The 25,236-nt window shown below is 47.2% G+C and overlaps 1 protein-coding gene across 3 annotated transcripts in view; it reads right to left on the bottom strand.

Annotated features, from left to right (window-relative positions):
• UBE2Q2 (ubiquitin conjugating enzyme E2 Q2) overlaps positions 1-8,344 on the bottom strand; it is a 43,661-nt gene extending 35,317 nt beyond the window's left edge. The window contains exon 1 of one of the 3 annotated variants that reach the window (XM_027897958.1): positions 7,962-8,344. In XM_027897958.1, coding sequence (XP_027753759.1) covers positions 7,962-8,147 — 186 coding nt within the window. In that variant the 5' untranslated portion in view covers positions 8,148-8,344. Of the gene's footprint in view, positions 1-6,981; positions 7,202-7,961 lie in introns of those variants that run through there. The other 2 variants (XM_027897959.1, XM_027897960.1) reach the window with 2 other exon arrangements.
• Between the last annotated feature and the right edge of the window lie 16,892 nt (positions 8,345-25,236).

The following is a 25,236-nucleotide window of genomic DNA, read 5'->3' as shown; positions in this document are numbered from 1 at the left end:
TGAAAAAGAATCCCAAAATCCTGTTCTGTGTCGGGTCTCTAACACACTGAGCACCACAGAAGGCAAAACCTTCAGGAGAACATTCAATCCACACAACCAATTCACTCGTGTACAAATTATCCCAAACCCCAGGTAGTTTGTAATCTCCAGCTTCATCTGCATAAATTCACTTGCTCAACCCAAGCCCGTGGAATTCTCTTGAAATTATTATGGAATCTTTAACTTTTTTAATTTGTGTACACTCAAGATAGAAAATAATATTTTGAGGGGGAAAAAAAAAATCCTGAAAATTTGAGCAAACGCTGCTTTCAAAGAGGCACATGGAAGAGGCCAATAATTTGGAAGGTCGTGAAATAATCTCAGCTACTTTTGTGTTTTACTTCCATCTCTCTCTATCCAGGGACACACATCTGTCAGTGCTCAATCATCACTACCTGAGAAAAAGTCAAAACACGTACAACCAGAGCAGCAAAGGCACAGATCAGCACTTCAAAGGGTCACAAACACACATGCAAGATGTGCCATCCTAGCTCTTATATTTCTTATTGCTCAAGTTCCTTCAGTCACGTTTTTACTGCCAGTCATCGTTCAAACTGTTTCATCCACATGAAGTGCCACAACTGTCAACTTCAGCTCCGTGGAATTGCATTTGACCCTTGGAAATACAGGTTTATCAGACTCTCCTATCAGTTGCCGATGGCTGTGGAGCTGAGATGATACCCAGGGTGTTACCACAGCCCCTCACAGCAGTGGGATCGGATTGTCCTGCTCCTCACACACAAAAACCCCACTGTGTGCCCGTCCCCTCTTCTTGCCAGTTGTCAGAGCCCGGTTGTTCAGGGTCCCTCGGGCACAAGGGGTTCTCTTGAACACACACTCTGCACGTGCACTCAAGCTGGCAATGCTTCACCTCATGAGAGCTACACACACAAACTAAAGGAAAAGGTGTTTTTGCAGATCTGATTCTCCAGGACTCTTTCTTTCCTAGCAGCACAGTATCTTACGTGCCCAAATTCCTGCAGAAGCCTAATTACTTGAAACAAGTTACCAACTCATTCTAGTCATCGAGAGGTATTAATTACCTACTTCTGCAACTACACAGACAAGTACATTCTGAAAAGGTATCATCAACATTAGTGTCACAGAGCCAGAGTAGCAAGAAATGGCTTCTAGTATGGCTAGAACTGAAGAACTGGTTATAACTAAGTTGTGACACGTCCCTCTCTCCCCGATTGAACTTGGTAAAAAACTTCCTTGCAGACCTGCTCTCACCTTTATCACTTACACTGTTACTCCACAGCATGCAAAGTCTGATACCACTTCAGCTGTCACCCAAAAAATCCAGGCTTCTCCTTTATTCTGTTTAACTTCAGGAATTGACATCTTTCAACTGTATAAATCACTCGGCATCCCCTCCCCTCTGTGCCCTTTCCCCCTCTCTGAGAACAACCTTCCCCTTTCCCACCTTTTCCCTTTGCAGCATCGCTGTGCTCCAGACCCACCTGCAGATAGAGGGGGTTTTGATTCTCCCCCAGGGCCAGGAGAGGTCCTGCTGCCCTCCTGCCCTCACACCAGCCCAGCCACCACCCCCAGCTGTGCCCTCAGGGCTGCCCTGCTGCTGCCTTCACACCGGAGCCACTGACACTTTTTTTGTCCCCTACACACAAAAATTTCAGCACCACGGCAGCGTTCAACCCGTGTTTACCATTAATAAGTTAAATACCACAACTCTTACCACAGTTATTTCCTACTTCAAAAATCCGAGGAAGCCTGTGGTATCTTGTACACCGCCGCTCAGGAACGCTTTGATTTTTTTTCCTAATGCCACCATACAAGTTTTGACAGAGCTTATGCTCCTGCCTTTCTAAACACACGCTGAAGGAGCTATTCCAAGATCTGCAACTGCACTGAACTCTCTCTCAGAAGGGGTAAAAAAATTACAAGGTCTGACAGGAAGGAGAAGACAGTTCATGCTAAATCTTCAGGCATCATGTATTAGCTGCTCTGCTGTACTTGATACACCAGGATGTCTTGTATGCAAGAGATAAAAAAGAAAACACGTGCAAGGTCATTATTTTCATACCACACTTAAGAGATTACAGCTGGAAGCAAGAAATCAGTAAGACATACACTAACTGGTATGCTTGTTTCCATCAAAGATCATATTAGCTTCAAGTGTACTGCATACAGGCAGGCTGATTGAAGATCTAAACATTAAATAGCCTCTTCTTGCTATAATCAGTCATTTAATTTTCCAGTTGTCTTCTAGGAGGTGGTGAAAGGTCATTTTTGCTTCTCCTCCAGAGTCTGCAGCTGAAGAAACACAGTGGAACGCATACTAAATCATCAACTATCGAGTCTCTTCAAAACAGAACACTGCCATTCATCATCTAAAGGGGAAAAAATGAGCCTAATATTCAACTTCAGCCAGGAATTCAGGGTTTATAACCTTCCAAAAGTACATAAACGCAAAACAACCTGCCAGTGCTGAACCACACTGAGGCATAACTAAAATAATACTCATTTCTGCTAATTAGCTTCTACAAGTATTTGTTCCTATCTAGAAATTTTGCCCACTGTTTTTCTTTTCTAACAATGATAATATGATTTAGAGAACCGTCTCCATCTTTACATCTTCCAGTCCCCTGGAAGGAGTCAGATTTTACAAGTAACCAAACGACTGGCAGTTCAGTCTGGTCCAGCCCTCACAGTTCCAAACAGACAGCGGTGGAGGCCCCCACGGCCCGATGTCACCTCGGGGGCTGCACCCACGAGTGGCCCCAGGTGCCACCGAGGGCTTTGCTGGATTCAGGCTCCCCCCGTGCCCTCCGTTGTGCCAGGACAGCTGTTTGTGCAGCCACCCACCGAACCAGACTGGGACACGGGCCAGGGCAGCACTGACTCAGGAAAGAATCCTGCCATGGCAGCCAGGTCCCTAATCCAGTCAACTCAACTCTGGCCACCTCACATGGCACACAGCCTGCACTGGGCAGCACTGCAGACACCACCACGCTCTGTTCCTCCCAACAATTGTGATTTTCAGTTCCTGCCGAGGGTATCAACAAGTCATCAATGCACAAAACCTGCTGAACAGTTCACTTGAGGAAGCACGTTGAGCAAAAAGGATTTAATTCTTCCTGCAAAACTTCTAATTCTTTTAATTATCAAAGTGCAGAGAGTTCTTTCAAGGACCACAACAGTTCTAGTTCTGAAACTACTCTATCATTAACTTATGTGAATAATCCACTGGAAAGCAGCAGCATCTCCTTTACACTGAAAATTCAACATAAGTCAGCTTTTCTAGTTGAAGTCTACCATTGTGACCCTCTAGGATATTTTAGAAGCACTTCAGACATAGTAGAGAGGAACTGCCTGCAGAGTCCTGAGGTTTTAGTTACAGCCTTTCACACATCACACAACCAGACTGTAGTGTCACAAAGGTCCTGTCTTCCAGACAACAGACTCCTCCTACTCTTTTTACAATATTCTTCTTCTAATTATAGTCTCGGCATAGAAAGAAAAACTAAAATCCTCCCTCTTTTAGTATTTTTTTTGTTTAATTTTCGTTTGCTAAATAAAACAACGTTAAAGTCTCAATTTCTATTGCACTAGTTACGTTTGAAAATAGTTGCATGAGTGCCTTTTTTAGGTGACCAAGTGTGTCTAATTCTAGCCAAAACCTGCATATTATCAAGACAAATCTATGTGTGCTTTTATACAATCCTGGTTATCCGTATGCTGCAAAACAAAGGCCTCAACCTCACTACAGAATGTCTAGTGATTAAAAAAAAAAATAATAAAAAAAGCCTGAGGTTGGAACTGAACACCTCATTCATTATGTGGTTAGTTCTGTGTACAAACATATAATCTTTTTAAAAGGTTAGCAGGCATTACTAGGAGTGAGTTTAATATTAAAATCTTACACCTTTGAAGGCCTGTCACATGTTCTAATACACTCACTTTCTGTATATACCCAACTTGTCAAAAGCTTCACAGGTAATATCTTCTTATCCATCCTGGTTTAGAAGTGAAAACAAAGTCATCATCTCCCCATCAACTGCAGTAATCTGCAGACAGCAACCTTTTCAAGTCTTTCCCAGCAGCTCCTCACTCTGATTTAGCAGCGGGGCATTTTTCAGGGAACGCAGCAGCTCGTTGTTTCCAGCAGGGAGGCAGGAGTTTAGTGAGTCAGCCCCATCACCTGAACTGAATCACTGACGTGTGGAGGGTGTCACTGCACCTCCCAGCCCTGGCTCTGTCTGGGGCAGCTGCTCCCCCTCGCAGGTGGCACAAACCCCCTTCTACCTGCAAGTGGTACTTGAGGACACAGAATTTCAACAGTCATTTTGTGTGTGTGTGGAGATATTAATATCCAGTTCCTCATCTGAAGAGAGGATACAAGAAATAGGAAATGTTTTACAGCAGTCCAAACCAGGGCTTTTTCTTGCTGTGATAAGGAAAAGATTTGGGTGTAACACACCCTTTGCAAAACTATGATCTAAGTCTGATAAAGGACCAAACTGAAACTAAAGACTGTACTGAAGGACACTCACCTAAAGTCATGGTCAATAAACACACTCCTTTAAGTAAGGCCACAATTTTGATACTATTTCAAGAACCACACAGAACTTATTGAACTACATCAACTAGAACAGTGCTGTCAAATAAGAAGGAAACCTGAGAAAAACAGAAATAAAACTCCAAATGGAGACGCTGCTGTTGGCATAACGAAATGGGAATGTGAAGGTACACAGCCTGAACAAGTTCAATAATTAGACAGTTCTCGGGAATAAGCAGCAATGGTTCTGACAGGGATGACTCCACCCTCAAGTGCCTCTTTTACAATAATCTGATTAACCATGTAAGCTCCAATATGGGTCACTGCCAGAAATAGTGATGGACAGACTTGGACAAAGTTTGGCTGCCGTTCCATAAAACAGCAGAGCTACCAAGTAAAATGCATCCTGCTTTAATTTCCAGCAGTGTTCTGTGTCACAGGCAGACCATCCCCAGGATGCTGCAGCCCATCCTGAACTTTGACAGTTCTACAGGCTTGTATCACAGAGACAACCACCAGTGGGAAATGCCAGGGCAGACTTCTAATCAAACTGTCAATTTTAGTCTAGGACACGTGTGGAGATCCATACAGTTCCTAGGCAGATATTCTCCCTCACCTCTCCAGGAGAATGTTCCCTCTTCCCTCTGCCTTCTCTCTCTCTCGACTGGAAAAGAGAGAGGGGTGCATTGGGAATATCAGAACAACTTGGTTATCAGATCTCTTTTCAGACTTCAATTCCTTCCCTGCCAGGTATTTCTCCAACCAGTAACTTCAGCGTCTCTACTCACTGCTAGACAGCTTTCATTTCAGGTGAAATGCTGAGTTATCTAAACAGAGCCACGAAGAAGAAAAGCGATATTATGAAGCTTTGTGCTACCTCTGTCCCTTGACAGGATTCTTGAGAGCCCAAACACACAGCCCACTGTATGCTTTTGCTGAGTAAGGGAAATACCCCAGCTGGATCGGTATTGTAGGGGTTAAACTGGTTAGAAGAAGCAAACAGCTAAAGTTACATATTTGCTCTGCAAATCCAGAGCACTGAGATAACAGCTTCTGAGGCAGAGAGCGAGTGTCCCCAAGAAAACATGTTTACCAACAACTTTATGGCCTTACCAGCTTTTCCATGCTACTACTACCTGAAGTTCTAGTCCCCACAGTACCTGCAGAACCACCAAAGCACAGTAAACAAGACTTAGGCTTTTCTAATTTACACCACCTACAACAAAAAACCCCAAAACCTGGAGGCAATTAGGAGTCAGAGCCAAGAGATCCCATTCAGTGGGGAGAGGGAGAAAAAAAAAAAAACAAAAAACCAGTCACTTTTGCCACACTTCGAATTCTAACGTTTGTGTCAAAAAACTAGGACAGAAGCCCAGAGATGAGCTCCCTCTTCTTGGCTCTGTCACCTGCTGCCCATTTGTTTCAAGGGAGCAACTTCTGTATCTCAGGTTGCCCTCTGCCAGTTATTTTTAACACCTGCCTCCGAGAGCCCCAAGTTAGTCAACACTGGAAAGCACCAAGCTGCTCACAGACCAGCTGTGAAGCAGAAGTTTCAACAAACTCAGACGCGGCCTTTCATCAAAGCCGAAGTCTCAGCTCTGAGGTTCGAAACCAGCACTTTTCCTGTTCTTTTCTGCGAGTTCATATGCCACGACTCTAATGGCACGTGAAAGACCTCCTGACCTTTGGGGCGAGTGACTGTAACAGCAGACTGCAGACGCTGCTCCCTCATTAACACACAAACATGACAACAGTGACCTAAGTTGCTTCTGGCTTGCTCAGACACTCCTCAACCAAAGGCCTACGGGTAAGTGGGCTTTTTTATTTTCAACTTAAGAATCACTATCAAAAGTAGTTACAACAGAAGCGTCTCACAAGTAGATAAACACCACAGCACAAATCCCAGGCACAACTTCAGGCCTTACTACTGGCCTCCCTGTTAGCTGTCACTTGACAAAGAAGAAATGACCCATCAAATTCAGCTGGCAATTGAGGGTGCACAATCATCCAACCTTCCACTTCACTCTTTACAAGGAGATTTATGAAACAGATCGTGTCGTGTGGAAAGAAACAGCCCAACTTCTCAGCAGTGCAACACTTCCTACTGAATAAAAAACATTTATAGGAAGTCACGCAGTCCATCATCTGATGGGTCACGTCTGAAAACAAGAACGCCAAAGCATCTTGTTTATTTTACCTTAAAAAACATCTTATGTCTTACAAGTATCCAGTAAAACAAACACCTGTCCCACGACCACAAAACTGACTTCTCATGACAGTTAACTGTGAAACCTGAAAAGTCTGCTTAACGAGTCTCCTTTAACTTAATCAAGTTACTTTAGGCCAAGTGAGAATCTGATCAGGTTTATTATTTGATTTGCATGCACACTTTCATCTTTCAGTACTGAAATGTTCACACTTACATGAATGTTTCTACCTCCATGCTGTCTGAAACTTTCATGCAAAGACATAAAAGCAGCACCTTCCTCAAACCAAAATATGCTGTTTTCACCCCAAGTTTTTCAGTCGAATAAGGCATTTAGATTCACTCAATAACTACAACCAACTCAATAAAAATGAACCTCCAGCACTTTCCAGTACATGAGTCACAGACGCCAATATATTCAAGTCCTTTGGCAAGTTTAGGCCCTAAACTTCTAAAAAAAAAAAAAAAAAAAACAAAAAACCAGAGGATTTTTACCACGTTACAACAACACCGAACGTTTTATTCAGCTTCTCTTCCACTCATTTAAAACAAAGCTAACGAATTTAATGGGAGGAGGGTAGAGGGGGGAAATCAGAAAAACAACCACACAGCAGTGAGAAGCCCCAAAGCCCTCCGGAGGTATCAGCCCCTCAGGTTCGAGGCTGCCCGTGCCCCCTCACAAGTTCGAGGGCACCGTGACGGTACCGCAGCCCCTCGGCGGCGGAGCGGGGTCCGTGTCACCCTCCCAACGGGTGGGTGTCCCCCCTCACGCTCCCGCCGTCCCCGGGCTGCCCCGCCCGGCCAGGCCCGGCCTGTGGCGCACTCGGAGCCGCGCCCGGCCCCGCCGGGGCTCGGGGGAAACGCTGCCCGCGCCCCGCGAGGGACGGGGCGGCAACGGGGCCCCGCAGCTCTGCCCGGCACTCCCTGGGGCTCGGAGCGCCTTTGTTCCGGCCCCCGGCCCCGCGTCCTTCCCCCGCACCCCGAGCCCCCAGAGGACAGGCCGGGGCCGCCCGGCCGCTGTAACTTTTGTTGCGGTAGCGGCGGGGAGGGCGCTCGGAGCCCCCGCGGGAGCGGCCCCGGCCCCCCCACCCCCCGTGCTGAGTCACCCCCGCGGGGCTGCGCCCCCTCCCCGCGCCCCACGGACAATGGCGAGGGCGGGCCGTGCCCGGCCCTGCCCGCCCCGCGCGGCCCCCGCACCGTGATGTTGCAGTGGATGGTGAGCGGCGGCGGCGGCTGCGGGCTGGAGCCCGGCGGCGGCGGCAGCAGCACGAACTGGCAGTGGAGCTCGTCCAGCTTCCAGGAGACGATGCGGAAGCGCTCGTGGTCCTTGTCGAAGATGGACTCGAGGAACTTCAGCTCGGCCTTGAGCCCTGACACCGACATCCTGGCCTCATCTCCGGGCCCGGGCCTGCGCTGCCGCCGCCTCCCTCCGCCTGGGCCGGCCCGACCCTGGCCCCGGCCGCGCCTGCGGGGCGGAAGATGGCGGGGCCGGGGCAGCCCCAGCCGGCGGGGCACGGCGGAGCTCCCTTTGTACCGGCCTCCCGCGCCCGCTCGCTCGCTTAAAAGGGCAACAGCGCAGCGCGTTCCCCTTCCCTCCGCTCCCTCCCGGCGGGCCGGGCCAGCCGCGCCGCCGCCCCGCCCTCGGCCTGCCCTCCGCCCATAGCCCGGCCCCGCGCCCCGCCCCGGCCCGGCAGCGCCTGCCCTGCCCTCGAACCGCAGCGGCCGCGAACTCCGCTCCCTGCTCCCTCCGCCCCACTCCCGCCCGCCGAAGAGCCCCGCGGGAGGGTCCCCGTCCTGCTTCCCCGCCGCACTTTGATTTGGCTGACGCAAAAAAAACCTGCGGCTTGGGTTTGCGCTTGTCATCCCGGAGCCCTGTCAGCCCCCTCCGGCACTCCTCGGGGTCAGGCGACATAAAGAGAGGAATTCCTGTCCTGATATTTCTGGCAGATCCGTACAAATAAAATCTGGTCTTGGTCGTTGCAGGCTGGAAATCAGCAAGACAGAGGCCAAGGAAAATTGTTACAGTTCCACCGAAGCTCCTCTATAATTGTCAACATTTTATCCCCAGAAAAAGCACCATAAAGCATGAAAGTAAAGTGAATACTCGCTACATTCAGAGATCAAGAGATGCTGCCTCTTCCTCACACTGCAAACATTATCTTTGCACCTTTTTTTGTCCCTTCCCATCTTGGTTTTGCCAATAGATTGCTGTCAGCTCTTTGGGAACATGGATCGGCTCACGTGGCATGAAGTGTGATACAAGCAATGGTGTTGCACCGTGTCCTTCTTGTTTCCCAACCAGCTTTTAATTAATGCAGTACACACATAAACCTGAAATAGAGGATTGCCCTTTTTTAATTGATACTTTATATAAACCTTTAACTCCAGACAAACTGGCAGCACTTCACAAACCACAAGCTGAATCTTGTCAAGCAGTGAGAACTCTAATCTTGATCCAGAGAAACAGTTATGCACATGCCCAACTCCAAGCAGATGGAAGTCTCACTGATTTGTGGGCTGGAAATTCCTATCCTTCCAGCAAAGAGAGCTGCAAAGAACACCCTTTGCTACAAAAGGAGTCAGGAAGGATTAACACTGGTTAGAGGCTCTGAATGAAAGATACTTAAAAAAACCTGTGGACTTTCTGGTATCATTTGAAATTCTGATTATACAGTGTTTGCAACTCAGCTTTCCTAGATGGGCTGAACTGTGTGTTGCTTACACTGTACAGCCTGCAGAGTGAAGACAGAATGGATATAACTGTTGTCTGTCGATACATCAACAGGCAGGCCTAAGAACTTTGAGGGGTAAGGAAAGATTTAGCATAAGGGCAAACAATCTATAAATAAACAGCAGAAGATGACTATACCTGTTAGAAAAGGGAGGGCCTGGAAGAGCCTCTCTATGGGAACACCAGAGACAAAACCAAACAAAGCAGACTTTGTCAGGCGTTACATGATGAGATGCGTGAAACAGCAGAGCAGTGAATTTGGTGACTCAGCCCTATTTCCCTCGTACGATGGCATTTTGGCCTGGAACGCCCCGCTGCAGCTTTAGGGTGGGAAGGCTCAGCAAGTTCAAACTGCACCTTTTGTCATACCTTACTATGCCTCTATCACTGTCTCAGGTCTTCCATCCTCCTTGGTTCTTCATCTGCCTCCCCTCTGCTCTGCCTCTCCGTTGACTGGGACAGGACATTTTTTTTGGCAGCCGTGCAGCTCGGAGGTGCTGGCTGAGGGGATGCCCCTCCTGCACGAGCTGGAGAGCTGGTGGAAGCCGTGGGAACCTCTCTCAGCACCCACTGATCAAACACCACCCTGTTTCCTGGCCCCCTGGCAGGCCAAACAAATTGCTCGACTGGCTGAGGGTGTCCTGCAAGCCCATTTATTGTTTAAGTCTGGTCTAGAACTTTCCCCAGCTCCTTCAGTCTGCCTTTTCACTGCAGGCTTCAAGAAGCAACGTGCAGCTGCACAGCCAGCACTCCTCTGAATTCTGCTGCACTTCTCTGCATTTAGCAGGCATTGTGCAAGCTGCACCGTGGCCTGGGAATTGGTTTCTGTGATAAGCCCTTGGGAACACATCGGGCCTGTCTCCTCTCTGGAATCTAGAGGTGTAAAGAGCTGTTTGTCAGGTCTGACTCATTCCTCTTTCGTTCTTCAGGGACCTGCCATGGGACTTTGACGTGAATCTCACCTTGGTCATAAGATGACTGAGGAAATCTTGAGTTTCCCAAAGACCCAACTGATTACACACAGGGGGAGGACCTGACAGCTCAGGGAATAAAGGAAATGAATGTTGGTACAGACCCTCGGGAGCACTGGATCAGGTTCCAGTAGTTACAGATGCTCTTAAGTTCCCTGTATCTATATGGCCTGAGAGCACCAGTTTTTTTTCTACCTTTCTTCCTGCTCTGATGAGAAGATCTCTGAGGGTTGAAATAAAAAAACCCCAGGAGATTCCTCATGACATTCTTGGGTAGAACTGGCGAGGAACAAGGAGGCAAACAGTTTAGACCACAGTTGTCTTTCCCATTAGCTTTTAGTGCCAGCCCTGTCTCCAGCAGATGAGGTGGGCATGTCCCTGGTGAGACACAGAGCCAGCAGCAAGGGGCAAAGGGAACTGAAGGAAAGATGAGCTCAGGATGACCCATTAAGAAGGACATGAACTGAAATGGAGGATGAATGGGCTTTGATGAATAGTTGTTAGGGGCTTAAAGGAAGGCTTCTTAAGAGCACAGATGAATATCAGTTTATATTAGTCCTTTTCTTCCTGTGAATGCCTTTTCTGGGTCTCTCCATGTCCAGTTCTACCCCCCCAAGTGAAGCTCCTGTAGGTTCCAGTTGAGTGTTTGTGCCTAGCAGTGGATTGATTTGTTTCTCTGAGAACAGTTCATCGGTTTGGGTTTGACGTCACTTCTCTCATTTACAGCCTTGCCCTTCGAAAGGCTCTCTCTGTGACTGATGGCACTTTCCAGGCACCCAGGAAGGAACTGCCATTTCAGGAACAGGGAAGGCCCAGATCTTTTGTAACCCTAAAGATCATCAGACAGTGAAAGCAAAGTTAATGAGCTGGGTGGGAGGAAGTGGAGATTGATTTGAATGATGGATGGTGCAGTTTGATAATAGCTGATCCTGGGGTAGAACAGACACTTGAGCTTTTTCACAACCTGAGTGGCAGCACAACCTGAGAGTAAAAAAGACAAATAATACCCAACACCCATAAAGAGAGGGATAAGACAGGAGCATTCCCTGAACCCTTGGGCAAAGGCAGAAAGATTTGAGAGGGTCCTGCTTTACCAAGATACAAGTCAAGCTGTCTTGCTCACCAAAGGCAGGCTTTCACATCATCTTCTGAGCTCACAGCACCAAAGCCATTGCTTCAATAACGAAGTCACCCTCAAAGCATTTGAGAAAGAACATACATCAGTGCATAAAAGCTGATGGAATGGCTGGACAATGCAGCTTCAAGAAGCGTGGTATGCAGTGGGCATGGGATTGCTTAGTTCCTCAGACACCTATGCTTTTAAAGGCTTTAACATTTAAGGAATGGCATTTCGAACCCAATCTATCCTAGGGCAGCTTGGGACAGACAGGGATATTGTTGCCAAGATGTTCAGGGGTAGGTGTCAAGGAGATGTCTGCAGGCACTTAAATACTATGGCCATGGATTTAACATTAAAAAAAAAAAAAAAAAAGGGAAATGTAGCATGATTTTACCCAGGATGGTCAGAGAGCAGTTTTCAGCCACACTTCTTCCAAGTCCATCCCTGTGGCTGTCAGCAACTGAGTAAAACAGGTCCCTTCTGGAGAGTGTTTTTTCTTAGCCACTGAGGAGTGTTTGTAATCCTATAAAGGAAACAGCAATAACCTGTTGGTGAAAATTTCATTACTGTTTGTGGATCTGTACTTCTGGCTACACTTATATATATGTGACTGAAAAGTGTGTATCTCTGAAGAGTTAAAAGGTGAGTAGTGTCTGTAAAGTGAGGGCAAAGGGATGTTTTTTTCTATATGAAAGTTATGAGAATAAATTTATTAGAAGACGAGTGCCAGAGGAAAGCAAAGCCATGTTAATCAGGGTCTTGCAATGCTGCAGGTGGGGATTACAATCCCCTCCACAAACACATCAGAAACCAAACTCCCTGTGCGCACTTGAAAATGCACAAGGAGGGAATATTCCCAGTGCTCTCCTTCATGGCTCACACAGCTTCTTAAAACCAGATGAAAAACACCTCTCTGAAAGCAATAATCTGAGGCACTCCATTTAATACAATAACACAAGCTAGACAAAAAAGATAAAAACGTGGTACCGTTTCTTCGAACCCAGCTGGGTAAGGGAAGAGGTAACTTCGTGGAGCTGTTCAGAGAGTAACAACACAACTTCCCTGGACTCCTTAGGACTTACTTGCACCCTTTCCTTGGGATCCACAGAGCATTAGCCTTACGGGGCTCAGCAAGCTTATCTGCCCTTGCCTTCCCAGAAGCTTAGAAGGGATGTACAGGAGCAGAGGTCAGGCCCGGGCTCAGTCCTGCTGAACACATTTCTGGCTGCAGGGGCAGGCAGGGAAAGGGGCAGATCCTCAGCTCAAGTGCTCACAGTGCTGAGATGCAATCCAACCATTTAGTCCTATCTCTTTTTGTAGATTAGTTTAGATTTTGGGAAAGTCCTGTCCCCGTTCAAACCCTCAACAGACTCAGGTCCTGCACAAACACTAACGAGGCTCAGGGTCACACCAAACCAGGCACAGGGAGCAGCCTCACCTTGTATGTGGGGAAAGTCAAACTGCTGAGGTAGATCAGTGGTTTTCAATCATTTGCTGTTGTGGAGGTCATAAGTGTCCACAAGGCAAGATCTACCAAGCCCTGGTATGGGATTTTATTTTTTTTTTTTTACATACTCTGCATCTAGTGACTTTTAAATAGCAAATACAGAAAATGGAGCTTCCCAAGACGGGGGAAAAAAAAGGAGGTGAAGTACATCTGGAAAACTAACCCAGATATCTTCATGGGTGAAAAAAGGAGAGAAAATATAAGACCTCTTTTTCCATTATAAAGATGACTTGAAGTCATCTTTTCTCACAATGACTGAGAAGAAGTCACAGAAAACAGCAGCCTCAGACTCAAATGCAAGACCAAAGCTCAGAAAAGAATGAGCCCAGAAATTATCATTCTGTAAATCTGACTCTTTCTGCTAGAAACAAATTCTAAGCACAACAAGCTGCTAAAACAGATGAAGGATAACAGACTTCTTATAAACCTTCTAACTCCTTACAAATTCCTACAGACTTACAACATCAGCGAGTAAAAGGGAAGTAAAAGAACCAATATTCTTGGTTTTAAACAAACATTTGAAAGACTGCATCACAAAAGTCTGAATACAACATTATATCACATCTCTTTTGACATAACAGCACCCACATAACTTGAGAACTGGCTTAAAAATTGTGAACAAGGAATAAAAACAGCAAATTACTGAGGAGGGAAAGGTATTAATATGTTTAAAATGGATCATGATAGTGCTGTGTTAGAGTTGAGAACAAGACTTTGTGATTTAGTTGACTGTAATTGAAATTATCTGATGACACAGAGACATTTTGAATAGCAATGAGGACAAGGAAATAATCCCGAGAGGTGCAGGAAAATCGGTAAATAAATCAACCCTTTTATCTACAAGCCACAAACCTAGTGGATCCTGGTTTCCTGTGGATTGCATTTTTATATCACCATCACACTGTATCTCATTTGGGCTCATTCCATAAACCCCCTCACCCTTTCCCAGTTCCTTCCCGTGCCTCCACACTTCTTATTTTCCACAGGATTCTCCGTATTTCCACCCACATTCACCACCTGTTTTGGCCAGGAGAGACAGAGCAGATGCTGTGCTGGTTTCAGAATCCACCCTGGTAGATTTTCTTGTGTTCCTTACCTAGAGCAACTGTGATTGGGGCAGAAAATGATCAAAAATCAGAGCAGAGTGTGGGACTTGGAGGAGATGCTTCTATGACATGAGACTTAGCAGGACTAAATAGCAGAGTTGGATTCTCAGATGCAGCCACTGTCCATTAGGATGCCCCTTTACACACCCAATCCCAGCCCTGGCTTGTCGTCCCTTTATCCTAAGGCACAATAACTCTGAGCCACCTCAGAGTGTGACACCTGTGTGAATGCAGAGTGTGGCCATACATGCTCAGCAGGGGGATTTTTTTATTTTTTTCCCCAGACAGGAGTCTTAACTTGTCCCCTATCTGGCTGAGGAAGCTTTATCTGCCTTGAAGAACCAGTCTCAGAGAAGAGAGAACCTTCCTTCGGAGGGACCAGGACAGGCTGGATCCATGGGCTGATTCCAGGGGGATGAGGTTCAACCAGGCCAAGTGCCGGGTCCTGCCCTTTGGCCACAACAACCCCCTGCAGCCCCAGGGGCTGGGACAGAGGGGCTGGAGAGCAGCCAGGCAGGAAGGGAGCTGGGAGTGTGGAGGGACAGGAGCTGAACATGAGCCAGAGTGTGCCCAGGGGGCCAAGAGGGCCAAGGGATCCTGGCCTGGCTCAGGAATGGTGTGGCAGCAGGAGCAGGGAGGTGATTCTTGCCCTGCACTCAGCGCTGGTGAGGCCACCCCTGGAGTGCCGTGTCCAGCTCTGGGCCCTCAGCTCAGGAAGGACATGGAGGGGCTGGAGCAGGGACAGAGAAGGGAACAGAGCTGGGGAAGGGACTGGAACACAAGTGCTGTGAGGAGAGGCTGAGGGAGCTGGGGGGGCTCAGCCTGGAGAGGAGGAGGCTCAGGGGAGAGACCTCAGCACTCTCTGCAACTCCCTGACAGGAGGGGGGAGCCAGCTGGGGATTGGCCCCTTCTCCCAGGAACCAGCAGTAGGACAAGAGGGCTCGGTCTGGAGCTGTGCCAGGGGAGGTTTGGGTTGGATATCAGGAAGAAATTCTTTCCAGAGAGAGTGCTCAGCCCTTGGAAAGGGCTACGCAGGGAGGGGGTGGATTCTCCGTCCCTGGAGGTGTTTAAGGACAGACTGGATGTGGCATCAGTGCCATGGGCTGGGAACCACGGCGGGGTTGGATCAAGGGCTGGACTTGATGATCTCAGAGGTCTTTTCCAACCCCGTTGATTCTGGGATTCTGTGATTATTTAGCACTGATATAGAGTCAAACCAAGAAAAACAAAATTAAGCCACAAAGAGGAAAACATAACCTGAATGTTGGCCAACTGTGGCAGAAGAGTCTCTAGAAATCCCTGAGGAAGCAGTGCCATAGCCCAGAAGAGCTGCCACCGAGTGGGGACAAGGGTGGCCCGAGGTGGGGAAGGCCAAGGGGAAAGGCTGTGATTCCAGGCTGGATGAGGTGATCTGGAGGGGAAGAAATGTTGATCAGAGGCTGTTTGTGGGCCGGGCCTGTCCTGCCACAGGTGCCCCAGGTGTGTCCCCACCTGCCCCAGGTGTCTCCTCACCTGCCCGGCCGCTCCTGAGCGCACAGCGCCCTCCGGCGCCGGGAGCGCGCCCTGCAGGACAACGGGAACTCTCAGTTCCCATCCCTGCCTGTTCCCTGCAGAAATGAATTACAGTTACACAGCAATATTAACAACCAACACGGGAAATATCCCCCCGGGGGGCTGCTGCCACATGTATGGCTGACCACAAATCCTTATTCATTCTCCGTGTCAATCACACTATTGAATAAAATGTTTTGGGGGATGAGATTCTGCCTTTTTGGCCAGGTCCTCTGAAATCAGCAAAATCAACAGCACACCCATCAATTTATCTTTGAAGCTGTACAAAAGCTTATGCCTTCCTCTCCAGGTAAGGAAATTAGCTAGGAACGTTTGAAAATCGTTTTCCCGTTCACAAAATTTTAACTTTTTTACAAGGAGGGCTTTTAGAAACACACAGCCATTTACCAGCTGGTGGAGCTCAGGAAACAGCAGGAAGATTTGTCCACAAGCATTCTCTGCATTGGAAGCCAATTGCGACTCGGCCACCTTTATTAACCTTCTGCTTTAATTTTCACAACAGCTGATGTGTTTGGGATCTTATTTCCTCCCCTCTGCTGGCAGAAAGCATTATAGATTTGGAGTTCTGTGGAACTCATGGGTCTCCTCAGCACAAATACAGAGCAGATGCAAAAATATAACCTCCTAGAACAGCTATAACAGATGTGTAACCAGTTATCAACCGCTGAAATGAGTCAAAGCATTTACCCACCTCTCCTATGACACCAAATATGAATTATAAACTGGGAATATAGAAGGCTAAACCACCTAGTTCTGATAAACAGCCCCCTGACCTCCAGTGGAAACCTGCCCATTGAGGCCAGCAAGCCTTGAGTGAGGCCAACCCGTAAATCATCACATTATCTTCCAAATGCATTTGCAACAGGAATTGAATATTCAACACTGACACCTGTTCAAATTTCACAAATCGTGGACTCAGCCAAAAGAAGTTTTAAAACCCCCAGATCTTCAAACTAAAATACATGTAGTGTTTCTTAATTTGTCGCCAAGTTGGGTGGTTTTTTTTGTTTGTTTTCTTAAGACATAAGGATATTTTTACACTTTTCTTAGCAATTTGGTTGCTAAAACATACCTTAAAATTAAAGCAGAAATTCTTAAGTACTTAATCCAGAAACTGAGAAAAACCCAATATGCCTCCTGAGGAATTATATTAAACTGGTTATTTGATCTGGGAGCATGAATGTCTCTGTCAGAAATTACAATCAAAATTCTATACTTTCTAGAGTCAGAAAAAAATTATTCTTCCCCTACAATCAAGAGAATGAAGAGCTGTCCAGTGCCTTAAGTACTGGAACAAACTATTAAAAGCATCATTCTAATGCTTTTTCAGGTTGCAGGAGCAAAGACAGTGATGGGATCTAATTAAGCATCCAACATATCCTCTTAAAAACTTCTGCTTGGACTCTCTTTAGGCCGTTCCTGGGCCAGGAATGTTTATGATTTATGATTTATAATTTATGATTTATGATTGTGAAACAAGCACGCTGGTTTGGCTTAAACCAAAGCAACTGAAGGTTTGGCTGGGCCACATCACCCTCACACAGGAAAAAAAAAAATGATGTCTCAGCTCAGCTCCAGGCAGGCAAGCAGTGCCACAGGAAGAGCTGGAATTTAAGCACATACTTTACGTGAAAAGCAAACGCTCAACTGTTTTGCTGGATCAAGAGCTGTAAGTCTCAGTGATGCCGTGGTTTCTATGGCAACTAAGTATGATATTACACGAAGGATTATGGTTTAAAGGAACATTATTACATCTGGCCTTTTCAACTGACACGCTCCCGGTTCAGCCCGTCCACACCTCCCTCGTGTACAAAACTTTGCGCTTGTCTTTGTGGAACTGCTGAGCCCAGGCCCAGGTGGAATGCAAGTGAAGAGCACTGCTCCACTCCCTGTACCTGCTGATTTCAAGGAGAAAAAAGTGAATTCAGGCTCAGGGCTGCATTATCTTTTCAGGCACAGCTGCAGCCCAGCAGCCTGCTCTGACAGCTGAGGGGACTGCAGCAGCAAGGCAGGAAAACAAATGTCAGATAGAAAATGAAGTAGCAGTGAACCCACAGTCCCTCCCTTCTGGCACAGCTCCCTGCACCCACAACCTGTCCTATGGGCTTGGCTCCACATCCTGGTGAAGACTGGAGCACCTGTGGAATTGCTAATTAAAAACTCTGGCCCGAGCAGGTCTCACCTCCACAGGCTCCTTTCCCATCCCAGCCGTGAACTCTGCTGGTTCCCTGCTCCTCTCAGACCTGAGCACTGCAGAAACCCCACTCCACCCTTGCTTTCTGATTCACTCATTCTCCATTTGGCTCAGTTGGGAACATGTTTGATGATACACTCCAGCCAGCTCCATGGTCCTCAGTGATCTCTGCAAACATAATCAGAAAGGTATTTTCTTCCCCTGGGAGCAGGTGCCAAAAGCAATTCCATACGACTCAGTGCTAAAAGCTAGCCCAGACTAGCTAGTTTGGAACAGGGTAGGGAAAACCCATAAGAAAGCAAAGTCTCTCACTGCCCAGGGTGTAAGAAGAGCATTCTGCTTTTTACCCGAGAATGATTTAAAGACCCACCCCTGCAGACCTCCAGCAGCCAGAAGGCTGGGGCACATTCTCAGCTGCTCACGTGCTGTTGCCCACATTCATCTCTGCTGGTTGCAGCCATTTTGGGTGGGAATATGTTCTTCTCTGTCTCCCTGTCTCATTTTGAGAGAGCAGCCTGGCTCGGGGCTGCTGTGCATTCAGGACACACTGATTCACCTGCTACATTTACAGGCAAATAAGAGCCGGTGTTGCAAATTTGGTTCAATGGCCCTTTTAAGTACACGGCTGGCTTTGCAGCAAAACAGCTCCCTTTAGATTAGGATAAATGCTTTACCAGGGAGATTAGTGCCACTGCACTTGTGAAGTCATGATATTCCCCACAAATAAAATCAGTGACTATAAATAGCCAGAACATCTTCCATTCTATGAGATTACGAGTTTCTTGCTCACAAAACAGATGAGCTCATTGAGAGATAATTTCGTGATAGCCAGATAGCTTCGACATAAGATGGAGCCCATCATCATTAGTACAATTAAAGCTCCTTTTTATACCAGTAAAATAATTGATGTGCTGATAAACTGCCTCAGTTCATTGTTACTGCGATATCCACAGCTGCTCTGAACACATCCACCTAATCAATATGGCCCTCTAAAAGGTTTCTAAACGAGTTAACTCTTCCAGGAATCAGCCAGATTTCTGAGGGGCTTTTTGTTCTGTGGGTTGTGGTGTTTTTTTTATTGTTTAGAGAGGCTTTAAGTCCAATCACGAGCTGCTCACACACACTCGAGCAGAGCACGACACGAACGTCGCCCGCTGTTACTGTGATGGGAGCCGAGCAAGGGAACCTGGCCTGGAGGCTGCTTTGCCCATATTAAAAAAATACCTAACCAAACCTGCATTACTGTGACAGAACTGGGTTAGGGAGCGACTGTATGTGCAGTTCCACTGGCAGAGCACAGCACACAGTGAGGGACAGCAGAGTGGCAGCCAAAGACAGCGAGCTCCCACTCCCACTCGGCAGCAGCCACGACAGCATCTCCCAGAACAGCCCCAAAACATGACCAAAAGGGCCTGTTTTATCACCATGCTAAGCTGCAGGCCAGCATTTCACACAGACTGGGGCTCCCTGTCCCCCTGTGGTGCCACTGTCCCCACTCACCCTGCTGCAGGGGCAGGTGGCAGCTCCCAGGGCAGCTGGGAACTGAATTCCTGCGCAAAGGGTGTGGCTGTGGGTACAGTCATCAGGCTCCTGCCCTGGCTTTCTGGCATGGGTTAGAAACATTCTCAGGAGCCACAGAAAATCTCTCTAAATGCCCAGCTTTAGTGCAGAAGAAGAAACAAATCTCTCAGGTCAGCCTCTCCCTGCCCTGCTTGGAGGCAAGGCAAGCCTGCCCACATCTGTCAGGGGGTTTGGAGCTTTTGTTGGTGGCTGCAATTAAAAACCCCCAACTAAAGCTGCAAAGCTTTGTTAAACCTTCTGTGAGGCAAATGTTTGAACTTCAGACTTAACTCATCCACAAATCTCCTTTCTGAATCAAACACTTCCATTTCATGTACTTGCCCCGTTGTGGAGATAAAGGTTTTTCAGCAGCTGCCGATACTGGAACAGAAGCACTCACTCCTTCCTGATGCCTGCAGCATTCCATGAGAACTCCACAGTGTGAAATGCAACGGCCCAGCCTCCTCTCCAAGTTCCCAGCAATAATGCTGGATGTTGCACATGAAGCAGAGGAGCCCCAAAGAGATTTTTTTCCCCACTTAAAAGCAGCCATCACATCCACATAGATGATTATGGGGGCCAGGCAGTGATTTCTTCTTGTCGTAAACACAGCTTTACACCTGTTTGTTGCTGCCTGCTGCTGGTGTTGCTGATAGAAATGCAAAATGGCCACTCTGCATTTCCCATGCTGAAACACAAACCTTTAATGAGTTATTTTTGAATTGTGCCTCAAAGACCAGGCAGAGATGGCAGTAGGATGAATAGCTTAAAATAACCTGTCAAAATCCTTTTAGGAAACAAAATAGCACACATTTTTGAGAGGTTTCCATCTGTCTGAATTTCTAATTTGGTTGTTTTTTTTTTTTTTTTGCAGCTCAGACAGCTCAGATGGGATTTAGCTGAGAACACATATCCTGAACTGGGTTCCTGAAGTTTTCTTCGCACCAGGATACCAGGATGGCACCTGCTGAAGAACTGCAGCTCAGGTTTTATGCCCTCTCTGCCTTCTTCAGATAAGGAGGGTCAGCCAGACCTAAATGCCAGTGCTCCCAGACAGATTGTTCCTGAATTGGCCCTGCAGCAGTTCCTCAGTGCCAGCAGCAGCTGCAGGGGAGCAGCTGCTGACAGGGATGCAGCACAGGCTGTCTGTCTCTGGCTGGTTGATGCCTGTGGCCACCTTAGCCCTCCACCCTTCCTGGTAAAGCTCAAAGAGGCCCTGCAGCTCCGACAGGCCCAGCTCTCAGCTGGCCCAGATGGTCAGCACCAGGTTGTGGGAGCTGGTTTGATTTTAAACCCCTTTGGAGGTGCTTCACAAAGGCTTTGTGGTCCACCAGAAGGCCTCTTTGAAAGGGTGGTGTGGCCAGAGGCAGCGAATTCCTCCTTGCTGCGGTTGTAGAGCTCTGCCTTGCAGTTCCCATCCAGGGATGGGAGCCAAAGACAGCTGCCTCTTCCAAAGAAAGGCTTTGTGGAGGCTGCACCACCCTCTGATGGTTTGGAATTTCCAGTGGACCACATCAGTCACCCAGAGGTGAGAAATGACATCTACACTCAGCCTTTCATCAAGAAGCAGAACATCATCTGTGGCTGGGACACCATCTCGCTTCAAAAACCCCACATCTGTCAGAATCCTTCTGGCTCTTATTAAAACCTATATTGACTGAAAATAAATGCTTGCTTCCTGTTGTTTCCTCAGTTTGCTCTGTGTGCCTGGCAGCGTTTTTGCAGAGTTTCACTGTTTCCCCAAGGCTGTCAGGCAGTTTTCCCTGTTGTTTGTGTGGGCTTTTCACACACAACACAGAAGAGGAAAACATTAAAAAAAAAAAAAAAAAGAAAGGGAAAATGTGATTATAATCCACTTAAAGCAGCCAGCAGGGGGGTGTGCAGTACCAAGAGCTTTTTAAAACAGTGAATGCATTTCAAATTTACTCTCCTTATTTAGCTGCAGAAGGCAGTTTCTTTCTGTAACAAAAGCCAAGAGCACAAATTGTCCGCCTATCACCAATTCTGGCAATTCCAAAATCAGCTGGAGAAACGCAGTTTCATCTCTGCTGATTAAACGATGTATGCCTACACTGGTTAAACGAGCCCAAGAAGTCAGTGATCATCAGTACTTACAATTTTAGAGGATCTCAAAGGCGGGCCCAGTTAATCCCGGAGAGCTGACCAGAAGATGGCGAGAGAGGAGCAGTTTTGAAAGCACACGAGGAGCTGTGACCTGCAGCCATCAGCCCCACGCAGGGTGTCCCAGCCCCTCGGTGAGTCAGAGGGATATTTCTGTTCTCCAAACCCAGTTTGCTCTGGAAACCTGACGTGTTCCAAAAACCTGTAAAACCTGAGAACAAGAAGGAAGTGACATCTGCAAATCTTTTGCAGGGCAGGAGGGGAGACAATAATTCTCATGGTTGGTTCTCAGAAGGCTGTGCAAACACTACAATCTTTAGCAGGTATTCCCACACAGGAAGCCACTGACAATAAGGTAAACCTGAAGCATTTTAATTATGTCACTATGACTTCTATGGGTCAGAATTCACTCAGAGGAGACCAAAAACCTGGGCCTTCAAAGGTAATTCCTTATGTGTTGCCATGGTTATTTTCTTCTCCTACCAAGCTGAAAGTGCTAGTTCAGATGACACATCCTGAATTAACCTGAACTCTAAAGTTCAAGCAAAGAGTACTCTTTCAAGACAACTGTTCCTATTAATTTAGGTCACATTAATTTTCCAATTCAACATCTTGAGAAAACCACATGGTATTACCAGTATGGGATCAAAAGTTTCTGATAATTTCACTCTACTTGAAAATCTGCAACATGCTTTATGTTCTGAGAAAGCATCTAGAAATCTATTTTTCTGAGGCTCAAACAGCCTTCACCTGTTTGCCAGTATTTGCTTTGGCTCAAACTGAGTCGAGCAGGGAATTAACTCTCTGATAGCCAGAGCTGTGATGGAGTTTTACCATCTGAGAGCAGCACAGGACAGGCTGATGTACAGCTCGCAGAACAGCCACTGGCAGTGGTGACAACTTAGTGCTGTAAAAGGAAAATATGGTCATGTTAATGTTCCAAAGTGAACCTATTCCATTTTATTAAACTGCCGTGGTTTGTTTTTTTTTTTTACAGGGGAAAAACTTTGTTTGGAGAAGCAGTTCTTTCCCCTTTTAATATTCCATTTATTTCACTTTTCCCAAGCCATTTTCCACTGGGATATTTGAAGCTGTTCAAGTCTGTCCTGATGAACCCTATGTTTCTATCTTACATACTCAGCGCTGGCTGCACTGGATCATCCTTAACCCACCTGACACTCTAGGATGATGCTTTCTGATTGCATATCCTGGGAAGTCCTGCTCTGACTGACTTTGCCAGGGCAGCTTTTGGGTGTCTTGGGAACTCGGCAGAGCCACTTCCCTTCAGGAGGAGTCACAGACTGTGTTTTCCTCTGCACATCCGGTGTTGGCTTTGCTATCTGCGATCCATCTGCCACTCTCATGGTGATGGCAACTGCTTGGCAGGCTGCTGCAGCGCTCCTCACGCTGCCTTGATCTTAGTCTTTGGTGTTCCTGATTCAGCTGTCGATTGACTGTGGCTTCTTTTGCAGAACACGGTGAGAAACGTCGGGAAAAGCCCCTGCCCGTGACATAACTACGTACCACTGTAAGCGGGTTTTGTCAATACTGCCTTACACAAACAGCCTGCAAATATCCCCAGCTCCCTGTTACATTTATAACTCCTGTAACAAGTGTATTTGTAGAGCAGGACCCCTAAATGACAGAGAGACTCAGGCTAAAGACTTTTCAGTCCCACGCTAGTGAAGAGTTAAAAAAGAGCCTCTCTGAAGACACAAGGTGGGTACCAGTGGGAGGAAAGAGCACCTGATCAGCTCTGAGCCACAGAGAAGGAACAAAGACCAAGAGGAAAAGACTGAGCGTAATCTCCAGGTAGGTTCTGGTGCAGTTGAAAACTCCACCCGTATCAGCAGGTACCGTTAAAACACAGGCTCAGGGTCTTGCAGGGGCTCATCTCAACCTGTGGTTCTTCTTGGCTAGTTTTCAGTCATCAGGTTTTTCACAGCTCTGCTGCTGCTGCTCAGGGGTTGACATTGATCCTTCATAGCCCCCTGCCATCCCCTGCCATCCTCTCCTGGCTCTCTCTCTTCCCAATAAACACTGGAAGTGTTGTAGGGTAGGAGGGGGACACAGTCCTGTGGGGTTTTCTATCACCTGCAGGGACGAGGCAGCAGGGCCAGAGTTCTGTGGTGTGCCAGGCTCCCTAAGGCACATGGCCTGTCCCAGGCTGACAGCTGCCTGTGTCTCCACTGCCTTCTGCCCTTTGCCAGCTCCTCTTCCCTAAATTCCCCCAGAGAAACAGCTGGCTGTGAATGTTTGACCAGGGGAGCCAACACTGAGTGAGGCAGCAGAACAGCCCACGAGAAGCTCAGGAAAAGAGAAGTACAAATGCACCCTCCAGCAGAGAAAACACACATTTCAGCAGCCTGAGAACTCATACAACCTGTTGAGGCTGCAGTGAAAGTTCTCTAGTATAGCTGATAATCTCTTCAGCTCATTTGAGTGGGAAAGCCTTCAACTTACTGATAAACAGAAGGTGATTTCAATCCACGTCTTTGCCACAAGAGTGCACCCTTGCAGCTTGAACCGGGCACATCCCCTCTCACTGCAGCATCGAGGTGACGATACCTTAAACCCTGAGTTGTCTTTAGCACAGGCTCTGATAAGTAGTCATTCGCTAATGCTTGGTTCGATTTAAGATCTGGTTTGTAGATTTCCAAATCAAGGTACTAAAATGCCTTTTTAACCAGATTTAAGATAGGTGTTGCGTGTCAGCACAACACTGCTAGAGAAACAGCATGCAAAGCAATGTTGTGTTTCTTTCTGGCCAGCTTTCTTAGGTTTCCTTGCCCTTTTCCCTATCATGCTGACAAGAAAGGAATAACCACCCCAGTAGTTTAACCCACATTTCCTTATCAGGTACTGGCTATGCTTTTGTCAGGACTGAAAAAAAAGTTCTTTTGTAAATGAAACTTCTCAGCAGATAATCCCCAAGCATGTCTCTAGGGGTAGGAATGTCAGGGAAGAGGAATAACACAAGATCTGAAGTGAACATTTGATACCACTCAAAGTCTCATAAAACCAAGACTTTGAGGTTTGTGTGTAAACTGGGCAAAGGGAAGGCTGATAGAAACAGAAATCTCCTTGGGTTCCCCCTGTCCTAAAGGAGCTGTTCCATCTTTTTGTGGATTTTGACTTTCCCAGCTGGGCTTGTTCTCTCCTGTGCTCGCCCTGCATAGCTGGGTACGGAGTTGGGAACCTGAGGGGAATATTGATCCGAGTGTTTCCTACTTTGGTCAGAGAACACTCCTGCTGAGACCCTGTGAATTACCAGGAGCTGATCTCAGACAGGCTATCTCACTGCCACAGGCATCCTTCTGGAACTTCACTGCTGCCTTCCCTGAAACCGCTCCCTCTGGGAATAGTCTTGTACTTTATGGAAGTGGATGCCTCACTTCTGGTATTTCCACAATCCCTCAATCACGGCTATCCTTTAGAGAAGCCACTCTAAATCCTCAGCAATGCCATTGCAGACACAAAGGCTCTACAGATTATACCCTCATTGCTGATAATTTTTTCATGGGCTGATAAACAGTTGGACTGGTTTGATTTACAGCCACGCTGCGCTGTCAGACTCTTTGTGAGGTCTG

The sequence above is a fragment of the Empidonax traillii genome, unplaced genomic scaffold (assembly GCF_003031625.1).
Source record: "Empidonax traillii isolate 1590-97213 ecotype Southwest subspecies unplaced genomic scaffold, ASM303162v1 scaffold571:size529327, whole genome shotgun sequence".
NCBI classification, from domain to species: domain Eukaryota; kingdom Metazoa; phylum Chordata; class Aves; order Passeriformes; family Tyrannidae; genus Empidonax; species Empidonax traillii.
This window is presented reverse-complemented; position numbering and strand designations above follow the sequence as displayed.